Genomic DNA, 12,875 nt, shown 5'->3' with positions numbered 1-12,875 from the left:
TTCTTTTCTAGTTATATATAATAAGATTATAAACTTTGTTTTTTTTTCTTCGAATGTGTTTTTTGTTTTTCTTTTCCTTTCCTCTTTTGTTTTTTTTTTTTTTTTTTTTTTTTGGTTTTCTTTGCTCCAACAAAAATGTGTGAGCATAAAAACACATAAACTCTTCTTAAGACTAAGACGACTTGAGTAAATGTTTACAATTTCAACAGCTAATAAAGTGGTTGTCGTTGTTGATTACTGTTGTAAGTGCAGTTGTTCAATTGCCAATGAAACTATGTTTGATGGCATTAAAAATGCCACATAATTACAATAATTTTTATTAAGGAGTTGAAAAGTTTTTAAAAACTTTAAACTTTCATATACGTATTTTATGAAAAATGAATTTTCTTCCTCCCAAATAAGGTTCTCCTCTCTTGGCCTTGTTCAATATATCCATGTATAAATCTGTATCTGTTTATCATTGCCTATGAAGGATATTCTCTGCTTAGAAATCATACGAAATAAAATTCCACCTCTACGCGTTCTTAATCCTTTTTGGAAATATTAATTCGAGCCCAGCAAAATTTGCGCTTATCTTTATTAAAAACAAAATACTTTTAGTTTAGTCAGTCAGCTTTAAATTGTTTCATAGACGCAGATAAATAGACAATAGCAAACAATATCTGTTTGGGCAGGCACTCGAAGCTTTGAAAGAAGCAATGGAAATCATAGGTTCCTTAAAACTGGACAAATGGCTCAGAAGCTGATAGCTGTTGAGGGGATATTCTGTGACAGTCTTTGGATTCTGGACTAAATATATTATCCGCTGATAAATAACTCGCTTATCCAATAAATTCCGGAGTTATTTCTATACCGCAAAGTTGTCTTCGGAACGATCTATCTGGAGACGCCTTTTCTAACCCTTCAGATATCTTTAACTTTAAAGCAAACGTACTGATATATGATTAACTTTTCCCTGGCACTTCGCCTATAAGTCTTTCCGTATCATCGCCGCACGCACATATGCAGGCTATCTAAGTTGCTGCTCACCTTAAAAATAGAACTTATTTTTTAGATCAATTTGAAATGTGTAGTATGAAGATGAGAAGGACACGTTCCTTATTAAAATTAACTTGATTTTATTACTAATCAATGTCGCTTAGGTGTTGCTCTAAACCATTTCTGAATAGCTAGTGCGATCTTTACATGTCCACGTCAAGTGAACTAAGCTACTTAACTTAACAAATGTAACATATGAGACTTACGTAAAGTATATACAAATCGGGTTGACCAGGCAAAAAAATATTACAGTTGGGTAAGAGCGATCATTAAATACCCTGCACTATATCACTAAGTAGAATGTTTCTTCACTTATATGATGAAATAGTAAAAATTATATTTTTTTTCTAATGAGAACTCATTTAGTGGGGCCATGTCCAAAAAGAATTGAACTGAATGTGATCGAACTATGCTAACTTGTTTGTCGTGTTACTTATGTTACTGATGACTCAAATTTCTGTGGTAGGCTGCAAAATAGAGTTAAATAAATTCATAACGACTTTCTTAACCAATCGGTATAATGTATCAATGACTTAAGTCTGTGTTAAGTCATTTCGGATGTTACATATATCCACACGCACTTAACATACCCTGTGGAACGGGTGTTACAAGATTTAAATACTGCTCTCAAGTGTAAGTTGCTGCTTGAATAATATAGTGAATGGAATAACACATAAAGCAAGTGTTTTAGTAGTTATGCGCTTCTGTCTTTTGAGCCGGTGCATATAGTGAAGGAAATGCAAAACATTTAATTTGATTTCTATTTTTTTTTTTTTTTTTTATTTTTTTTTTTTATACATATCTAACATTAAAGTGGAGTAAGTGACCCTTTCTGCATATTTGTACATGTATATAATAAACTGACTAAAAAAAAAAATGAAGAAAAAACCACAATTCGAATACTTTAGCACATACAATCACAGATACATATTAAAGGATGTAATAAACAAGTGCACATGTAGATGTATATCAGATTATAACAGCATAGAGAGACACATAATCAACACAATTAAGCTCTTTAACCTCATAAAACAACAAATTGTCATTGTATGTCTTAAGTGGATTTACCACAACTTAAAATACGAAAATTCATGACACTGCATTAAATACATACATTCGGGTATATGGATAAATGTCTGTTTATATGTTGATAAACGCATGCATACGCAGTAGCAACAATAACTGCAATTGCAGCAAAAAAAAAACAAAAAAAAAAAAAAACAATTTCTGAAAAGGGGGATAATATGTATACAGTGACATACAAAAATAAACATATGCACATAAACGCTTGCATAATGTAATGTATTACTCATACGCACGGTAGACCAGACTATCAACTCTATTAACTAGAGAATGAGAGGAACCACAGAAAGAGACCGATGGACAGACTGAAATACAGACAGATAGACAGACAAATAGTTAAATAAATATACACATTGAGACAAATAAATATAAATATTGGCATACAACCGATGTAAGGTAAATATATGTGTCTGTGCATGAATACTTAGATATATATATATATATCGATATACCGATATATACGTATAAAGGGAAAGGTATCTTGCATTTTATGGTGAGTTTTATAGAATGCGTCTATGATTTCAATGACTATAAGTGAAGTTAAACAGGAAACGGAAATAACACCGAAATTGTTATACATCTTCCGTTTAAGGATAGAAAGAAAAAGAAAGATTAAAAGCAAGAGAAAGAGAGAGGGAGAGAGATAGATAGTTAGTGATAGAAATAGCGTGAGAAGGGGAAAGGGAAAGAAGAGATAGTAACAGAGTCAGTAAAACAGCAGGGACCGGGACAAAGACAGAGACAGTGACAGAGACAGAGACAGAGAGGAGAGCAATTTACCAAAACAACTAACGGCAGCTGCAGTATGTTCATAAATAGAGTTTTAGTCAAACATTTCAAGTGAAACAAATTGATTTTGCACGCGTCACTTATGTTAAAGGATTTACGTATGCAAGCCCAACGCTTTTTGTTACTATATACGGTATATAAAGAAAGCAAAATACTTTGTCAACATTTTGCTTAGTTTTCAAAATTCTTAATCAACTCGTGTCACTTTAATTTGAACAGCGCACATAATTATTATTTAGTAATCTTGCGAAGAAGAAACTCTGGCCATATGATGCCTCATGACAAACAACAGGAAATGAGTTTTATATGAATTTTAAGCGAAAATTCAACTTTTCTATACGTTTTCGCCAGGCGCACAATATGTTAACGTCAAGGTTTTCAAGGTTTTTTGAAGCGAAACATACAGTTTCAGTTATTATTATTGTTGTTGTTGTTGTTGTTGTTGTTGTTGTTGTTGTTTTTGTTGTTAGTACTTACTTTTCCATAAACATTTGAGTAGTTGAGCGTTGGGAAAAAGTTGTAAAAACAATTGTTACGTCTACATCCGGTCTAAGGATTCACCCGAACTCAAACTTGGTTTATCGTGTATTAAAAAAAAAAAAGGAAAAAAAAAAAATAAAAAAAAATAAAAATAATAATAATAATAATAATAAAGAAAAAAAACCGACCCCATTTTACAAATCAGTCTGCTGTTGTTCTCTCACTCTCTCCTTCTCTGCTCTTATCACTGTTCACGTTGTGTTCATTCAATTAACAGAAATAAAACCTTAACAAAAATGAGCGAAGAAAGAAAAAAAAAAAAATAACCCAACATAGAAAAAAATCTCAAACAAAAGTTGTGAAACCCATACAGCCATGAAATTGCTTACGAGTCCCCAACAATGCTAACAGCCAAACAACCACAACAACGGCACGTTACAGCTTACAGCTTTACAAAAATTGCAAGACGCACACTTGCATACATTAGTACCATATAACTTAAATACACACAAACAAACAATGAAACAGGCAGACATGCATAGAAACGCTCATATCAAACTAACTAAACATACTCGAATAAGTCTTTGTTTTGTGTTGTTTTTCCTTTCCTTTCTTTTATTTATTTTTTTTTATTTTTCTTCTTTTTTTTTCTCAAAAAATGTCAGTAAAAGCGTTGCAACGCCATCTTTATGCTTAGCGTGTCAGTTATGCTGACTGACTGACTGACTGACTAACTGACTAACTGACTGAATGAATAAATGGTCGTTAGTTCTTCAATTACCACCAACCACTTTAGTTAGAGGTGCTTTTTTCTCCTCTAGTTACCAAAAAGTTATGCTTTCAAGCAGCATTTCCGCTTGAAAATTCAGTTTTAACAAGCCTGACTTTAAATGCGAATATATTTAAGTGCAAGACCACTTTACCCTTTGATTCTTTTGTTGATTTCAAATTCAAGTTTTCAGGTCAAAAGATTCTTCACATTTTTAGAAGAGTAATTTTTATTTTTCATAATCTAATAAAAACTAAATATGCGATGATTATACCTACACTCATGCACACCATACGCTAAACGGCCTTTGGCAAGCTTACGCCAAGGCTAAGTATTATAAATAAATATATCATTCGTGAATCATTTTAAATTTGTTCACTTTTCTCTGTCTGCCTTTTCGTATCTTGGTTCGATCATACGCGGCATATAAATGTATACATGAATCATTATTTAATATAAAAAAAAAAAAAAAAAATGTATTTTTCCCAAGTACCGCCAATTAGCTGATGCAGTAATGATGTAGTCAAGCATACTATTGCCCCTACACAAGAGCCTTGGTTATCTTCTCGCCTGCTTCTTACGCCGTCATTTTAGCGCACATTTAGTTAAAGCTACAACCGATGTTGATATTTGATGTACGCAATTATCGCAAAGGCAATGCCGACTTACTTCGCATTGACTAAATCGAAACAGTTTATCTAATAGAACTTAAATAATTTTTCAAATTAAAAAATTACTTTCGTTTTTTATCGTCCGAACGAAAAGAATTTCTATAAGCAGAATTGATCGCTAATAAGTTAAGTATTGACGATTTTTATGCTAAACATGATACAACTCAGAAACTTCTTAATGTGAGACATGCTCGTAGCAAAACACATCTGACTTTTGATAACTTTCGCTCCGTGGGTAACAATAATGCAAATCGATCAATTCAACAATTGAGTTCAGTCAAGCGATTAATGCAGATGTGCCTTTCCTCTCTAAAAAGAAAAAGCAAAAAAAAAAAAAAAAAAAAAAAAAAAAAAAAAATGAAAAATGTGCTCACAAAATAAGGGGAATGCACCTCAATATGTATATTGTAGAGGAGTATGATCCACCATTAAATACACTACTCTGCCGTACAAATATTCCTATAGGGACTTTTCAAAATAAGACATCATATGGAAAGCATTTGAATATGGGGTCCGATCCGAGCCATTTTCAACAGCGTTTCTCCAAGAGGCAAAATACATCGGTGTACCAAGTTTCAATAAAATATCTCTAAAATTGGGACCTGCAGCTTGATCATAAGAAAGCAAGGCGAACAGGCGAACAGACAAGTTTAGACCGATTCAGCAAGCGATTCTAAATCTATTCGTATAATAAAAGATGAGTCTATCCCAATGACGACTGCATACATCCGCACTGCTTAGTATGCCCTTGTACGATAAGTGACGTAGGGTGTAATGAAGGATATATTTTATGAGTACAAAGTTTTTGGTTTTCCTCAGGGAGTTTAGTTTAGTTTTTTTTATCGATCAAATAAATTGTTTGAATTCTGTTAAAGGAAAATGAGTTACTCCTGTCTTCTTTAATGCACGGCCCGCATGTTTACATGGTATTTCTGACCAATTGGTTGTTCACACAAACTTGCCTAAAGTGAGAAGGGAATGGTGGAATCCATTCTTTTTTCGAATTAAACCCTAAATGTTAAAATTTTAACTGTAAGATAAATTGAAACGAACTTGTTTACATCATTTCACTTACAACATAATTATTTACGTTCTTCCTCTTTCTTTTCGTATCGTTGCTTTTTTTCATGCCATTCACACGCCAATGATATCACAAGTATGGCGTTCTACATACACAGGGCTTCACAAAACCTCTCTCGACTCGAGACGAATTGACGCGTACCAACTCACAACTTGAGTCAAATACGCATTCGACAAAGGCAGCTGTAAACTGACCGCATTGTCGACGTTTTATTTACAGCCACTACACTGAGGGCACAAGAAAACCTTTATAATGCGTCCACCACTGCAAGAAAATTGTCATTTCGTAGACGTAAGGCATCGAAGGTTTGTTTAATAAAGACGTAACGACCACAATTACTTATAACGAAAATCCTATATTTTCCAAGTTATGCCCCAAATTTGACTTGTGCGCCTCAAGCCAAAAACTTAAAAGGGGCAATACTAACTAGGCCAATAGCTTCCAATGGGCTAAGTTAGATATTGAAACTATAAAGCATTTGCATTTACAGCAAGAAGCAGTATGCAGACAAGTGAAGAATCGTCTGAGGCCTTGATTACTGCGATTAGTCTTATTAGCGATGAAACAATAATAAGAGAATCTTTAAAGGATGTTTTAGGAAAATGTCTGGTGTCAATTCGTCGGTTCGGGCTATTGTTGCGGCCCTTCCATTTACCATTTGTTAACCCTTCTTATAAGACTTTCATAAAAGTTTATGCAAACGTGTTTTAAAGATGCCAAGAGAAATCATTTCGAAAGCGCTACGAATTGCACAAATACATAATCGCCTTAAAAACTTTATTATATATCGCAAAAGAGAGAATTTATTTTAGTGTAAATGAATTTTGAGATTATATATGGTAGCAATTGCTGCCCTATTAGGTTACAAAGTTTTTGAAATAATTTTTTTTTTTTTTTCTTGAAAATTTTTTTCATTTTCGTTATGTATTTATTTATTGACGCCATAAGAGCAGATGTTAATCGTAAATATCCATATCGGAAGAACTAAAGTTAATTTCGTGCAGAAATTTTTAATGAAAAATCGGTTCGATTTTAAAGATGTTTATGACTTGCTTTGATTTCTATTCATTTTATTATTTACTTTTGTTTTATTTTTATTCACTTTTCTTAATGCACTCTTACGTTCGTTCTTAATAGGTGTTTAACGTGTTTTTCCATTTCCGTTCGTGCGACTTTTCTTAACTGTTTCTCCATGATTTCTGATCCTTAAACTGTTTCCCTTTAATTCATGCGTTAAATGATTCTTAAGGTTTAATTTATATGGCAGCCGCCAAATAACCATAAATAGCATTTAATAGCTTTCAGTTTTACACAGTGATACACATACATACACACATTTATATATATGCACAAGCATACGTAATCTTTAATATATGAACATATCACTGAAATGGTCATTGGGTTCTATTCTGTTGGTCTTTCGTTATGCTTCAAGGTGATTTTAATTACATAAAATTAATTTGGATTAATGTTTACCAGCAAGCTATAAAGCGAGAGTAAGAGGGAAAGAGAGAGAGAGAAAGAATTAGGAAAGAAGAGGGCTACAAAAGAGTGCTGAGTGAAAGCTACGCCATAGGAGCAAAAATGCTTTTGATAGCCATATAATATATATAATGGCTTTGATAAATGTGTACGGGATTATAGAAAATGTGCGTAAATTAAGATTTTTTCCAGACTAATGCAAAATATTTATATTTTTTGCTTTTATCTAATTTCAGGTATTAAAGATCCTCATCTGGAAAGACACTCAAACAAAGGTACGTATAAAAAAACATATATTTATATATATATATATATAAAGCATAAAAAAACAGCCTAAAATGTCATAATCAGGCAAAACTGACTGTAAAATACCGCACACTACGTCACCCAACACAATTGTTTAGCTGTCTATGTTATAATATAACAAGAAGTGTACTTTGTTATCATTTATGAGGGTGTCCTCTGCAAGCGATGCTCTAGATGAAAGGGGTTCCGAAAAATGGATTAATATGATCAAAATTTATTACGAATTTTCATATATAATACCTGTTATTCGTACCAATGTTCACCATAAAATGTTGATGTTTAAATGTTGTTGCCATACAACCGCTTATTAGTTGCAGGGGCGTTTATATATTTGACAGAGAGGCAGGTGGACAGACGAACAGACAAGCTAAGATAGATTCAGAAAGTGATTTTGAAACGGTCGGTATAATAAAAGTTGAATCTATCTCAAGCCCATCTGGGTGCTGCATACGTCCGCACAAACACAGTACACTCTTGTGTTATATAAACAGTGTAGGGCATGAGCATCCCGACTTCTAGGTTGAACGCAAATACACATGACTGCATATCTGACTTAATCGATTTATTGTAGAAAATGTATACGAATCGATTAATAGTAGTATAAAGCATGATTCTATCTCAAGTCGTTCTTATACATATTCGAATAAGGCCACGTCAAGTTCAAATCATCATAAAGGCAAGTCATCACAAATATTTCAGCCACTAGGTGCTCCATACATTTTTCGCAGGTTACTTAATCTATGGTATGTATATAGTTTATCTCCTTTAAAGAATTTTCTCTACTTTTTTTGTACATTCAGGTACAGGTGCAGGTGCAGTATTGCAAAGTGCCTACGAACGCAGGTCGATCACGTTACTCGAATTTGACATTAAGAGATGTTAGTAAAGCAAATTAAGTTCTTCCAACCACTAATTAATTGCCAGAATACTGGAACTAATTTAAGGGATTTGTTCATCTCTTAAGATCTTTAGAGTTGTTTCGATGACTTTTAAGTTATCAACTTCTAGGCTTCGTAACCATTCAACATTGGCAAAATTGAGTTAAAGTAGCTTCCACTTTCCGGCCTAATCTGAATTATTAGGGTTTTTGCAATCTTTTCAACGCAAACAATTTTCTTCTGAAGTAGAAAACTTGATCCGATCTCTTTCTATTTTGCAAAATTTTTCCCTTGTAAAAGTTGCGGAACATTCAGATTCGATAACGACATCTTTAGACGTTAAGTAATGTATTGAGCGATGCCGTAATTCGCAAAGTTGTATCAATGTCTTTTACGACGATGTTTGGAATGATAGAATTGAGTCGTTCATTTTGAAAATGACTTAAGTCCAATAAGCAAATTGCTTAACCTAATTGTCTTAATATATGTGTTTCCGTGCGTGCTTTTCATTTTTAAGCAATTACGCAATTTTCTCTTGTCTCTAGAATGTCGATCGTTACTGACTAAAGGCAAGATGTGAGTCAACTTTCCGATACCGATACTTGATGTCTATTCTCAAAAGTTTGACATTTCTTTTTCACTACACGCTGTTAGACCGTTGCGTAAGACTTACGCAGAGATTTGAAAAAAAAAAAAAAAAAAAAATGTAAAATATTTTTCGCTATAAAAATGAGTGAACTATATGACGATGACATTATTATTGTATGTGTAAATGGTTATTGTAATATTTAGGGGGTTATTTTAATTAAGTAATAGAAAATTTTTCTAAACTTAGAAAATTGCTTTATATTTGATTTTTATTGCGAATTTATTTTACAAAAGAGAAGAAAAAAAAAGATATCCGGCGAAAATATGAAAAAACCACTTCAAACAGTTTAAATTTTATGGAAGTCTGAGCCTCGTGTATCATATACGTGCGTGTTAGTTAAATTAAACTGAACTCGTAAACAAAGTAAATAGGGGGATAAAGTTGTATGTTGTGGTTTTTTTTTTTTTGTTTTTGTTTTTTTTATTTGTATGCTCAATAATGAATAAAACTAAATTAATAAATATATTAAATACATACATATAAAATTTTAGATAGTAAATATGATAGGCATCCATCCATGCATCCATGCATCCGTTCGTCTGTTTAACACGCAAAACGTTTGCTTCTTACGTTCCCCAAATTTTGTGGTTTGTTTTGTTTTAAGAAGAAAAAAAACAAAAAGAAGAAAAAATTATTACCGTATAAATAACTAGGAATATAATAAAAGCCAAAAACAACAACAAAAATTTAATGTAAGTAAATGCTTTTAATACGGTTTATGTAAAAACTAAAATGTACACTCACACACTAGCATAACGAAACGCACACGCACACATAAATTCACATATAGAGATTGTAACAAAACACCGAATCGAGCAGAAAGGCCAGATCTCTTAGCCTTCTTAATGTATATTGAAGCCTTTAAAACGCAATCAAGCCAAAAATTAATTAAATTTTGTTTTTTTTTTTTTCCATCCTTCTATACTTTCACTCTTTTTGGGTGTTTTGTTTGTATTTATTTGTTTTTTTTTTTTTTTTTTTTTTTTTTTTTTTTTTAATATTATATCGTATAAACCGCACACACAAATTCTTCGAATCTAGGAGAAAGTTTTTTTTCTTTCTTTTTATTAAATAAAATTAATTAATATATTAAAATGTGTATAATTAAATAAGAAATCATTCGAGGAAATCTTTGAAAATTTCATAAACGCTACACAAAAGCCTTTTACAAAATGCCAAGATATTTTTACCTTCCTTCCTTTCATCCTTCCTTCCTTCCTTCCTTCCTTCCGCCCTTAGCGAATTCAAATCAAATTTTTGACTTTTATACAATAAGTACGTCGTGTAGCTAGCTACGTTTGCGTTAAACACCTTCATAAACACATTTTGATACGCTGGGCAAAAGTTGAAAAGTTTGAAAATCGCCAGGATGAGAACGAAGAGTCCATAGCAAGGATAAAGAGTGAATGAGTAACATTTTCGCATAGCAGATATTAAGATTAAGATGTTAAATTGTTAACGTCTTTCCTTTTAAGCAAAACAATTATACCATAGTTGAAGTGGTTGCAAGAATTAATATTACTTAACGTTGAAGCGTGTATTTCTCTCAGATTTAAATGACAATCTGCGACAATAATGTCTTTGGAGTTAAGGAAAAGGGCACACGTTACTAAAACATGACTGAGTTTGTCGAGTGAGAAAGTGAAAAATTAAAAAAAAAAAAAAAACAAGATAAACTAAGAGTTGATAATTTTATTAAACCATTATCTAAGATCGCAACGAAAATCGAGCGAATTTCGAACTCAAAATGCCTTAAAACATTTGTGGAACGAATTTTATAACAGTCTCTCAAGATGTCCTCGTATCACAAATGCCAACTGGAAAAATGACTTTAGCATCATCGGTAATGATTTGAAATTAACGTCGCTACAAAGTAATTTTGCGAAGTTTGCAGCCTTCTTTTAGCTAAGTTATAGACCACTGTCCGCTCGTTTAAAGATCCCTTTGTTTTCTTTGCCGAGGATTCCTTTAAACGGCCATTCACTTCCGTATTTGTTGTCTTTACGTCTGTTGGCGTTTCAGAAGGCAATCAGTTTATCTTTTGTATATAACTACGCGTTTAGATAACGTGAGATCTCAGTTAAAAGAAGCTTCTAGCACAACGCTGAGTGATTCCATACATAAAGTATAAGTAGGAACATCACAGTCAGGTAAAAGTGATCATTGCACAATTAAAGTATCGGCTGTCGAGGGCCAAATTTTGTAAAATTGATTTACTTGTCAAGGATTTTACCATTCTTCACTTCTTTCCATTACACAAAACAACAAATCACGCTTCGCGCCACAACAATTCCTACCTCGTTTGATAGGATCTAATCTATAAACCTATGTGATTCATATTTCCCACAATCAATTTCTAAGCCAAGTTATTACTATGATGCACTTTTCAAACACAAAATATTAAAAATTGCTTCTTCTTTTTTTTTGGTAAAAGACTTCAGGAACTCAATGCGGGATGAGGTCTAAAAAGTTGGCCCATAAGATTTAAAATTGATCTAATTAATTTTTATATTAAATTATTATTATTATTATTATTATTATTATTATATGTCATATTTTATGAGAATCCTTAAATCCGTTTCTATATGTGTACAGCTATTTGATCCAAATTTCAGAGAGTTAGGTTTAGTATCAAACTATCCCTATGAATTAATTTTCACCATAAACTATCACAAATCGGAACTTTTTTCTTTTTTTGGTTTAGAGCATTTATACGGGATCAAATCAAACAAATAGACAAAAGCGGTCCAATTCGGTGGGTATTATGTATTTCACAACGAAATATTGGAAATTAGCCCTTCTTATGAGAAGGCGTTTCAAAAAATTGCTCCATTCGTTTCAAAGTTTTCACAACAATTTAGAATGCCGAACGCATTATATGTGGAGCGGCCGAAAACGTGCCCCGATCAAAGCCAATTACTCACGGTAATCACAAAGTCAAGTTTGAAGCGATAACTAATATTTTAAAGCTATCGAAAAGCAGTCTATTCAGTGTTAAAAATTTAGCCCCGAGACAGTTGCTTTCCAACTCTCTGCATCGAGTTTATTCAAAGCGGAAACAATATGTCGCGTAATCCGTTTTTTTATTTATTATATAACCATTCACCTCGAATATGTCCCCCTACGCGAGTAATACACTAACGGCCAGAAAGAAGTAAGGTAAGAAGAAGAGAAAGAGATAAGGAAGCAGGTGAAGCCCAGTGTTATGCCTTTCCCAACTAACTACTTACTGTTTCTACAATCAAAGTACCCTCTTCCCCATTGAGCTTTGAATCCATTAACACAGACTTAATAGTTGCGGTTCTTACTTACTTGCCAACTTAAGCGTGCAGCGGTTGACTAGATTGGAAAATTTTCATGAATGAAAATTCAAGTTGCTCCCACTGTAGATCTGTCCCCCAGCAACTACTATCTGCTTGCGAATTTCAAGAGAAGGTGGTGGCGAAAAGATTCAAATCCAATGCGAGCACTAATTTACATTATGAGAAAACTTGCGATGATTTTAACGCTTTTGAAAGAGAATTTTACCAAAAAAGTATTTAGTTTTCTCTAGGAAAACGCACTGATCGATATCCATTCGTCTATGGAACACTTGCATTAATAAAACCAAAAAACAGTTGAGAAGGCTCTGCAAGCCTGCTATGAGTCA

The 12,875-nt window shown here is 32.8% G+C and overlaps 1 protein-coding gene across 4 annotated transcripts in view; it reads left to right on the top strand.

The window, feature by feature from the left end:
- LOC119645097 (uncharacterized protein DDB_G0283357) overlaps nucleotides 1-12,875 on the top strand; it is a 678,949-nt gene that overhangs the window by 106,728 nt on the left and 559,346 nt on the right. For all 4 annotated transcript variants that reach the window (XM_038045002.1, XM_038044999.1, XM_038045000.1 and 1 more), the window contains exon 3: nucleotides 7,630-7,668. In XM_038045002.1, the coding sequence (XP_037900930.1) occupies nucleotides 7,630-7,668 (39 nt within the window). The remainder of the gene's footprint in view (nucleotides 1-7,629; nucleotides 7,669-12,875) is intronic.

This window comes from Glossina fuscipes, unplaced genomic scaffold (genome assembly GCF_014805625.2).
Source record: "Glossina fuscipes isolate IAEA_lab_2018 unplaced genomic scaffold, Yale_Gfus_2 1, whole genome shotgun sequence".
In the NCBI taxonomy this organism is placed as follows: domain Eukaryota; kingdom Metazoa; phylum Arthropoda; class Insecta; order Diptera; family Glossinidae; genus Glossina; species Glossina fuscipes.
Note: the sequence above shows the minus strand (reverse complement) of the source record. Positions and strands in the feature narration are given on the sequence as shown.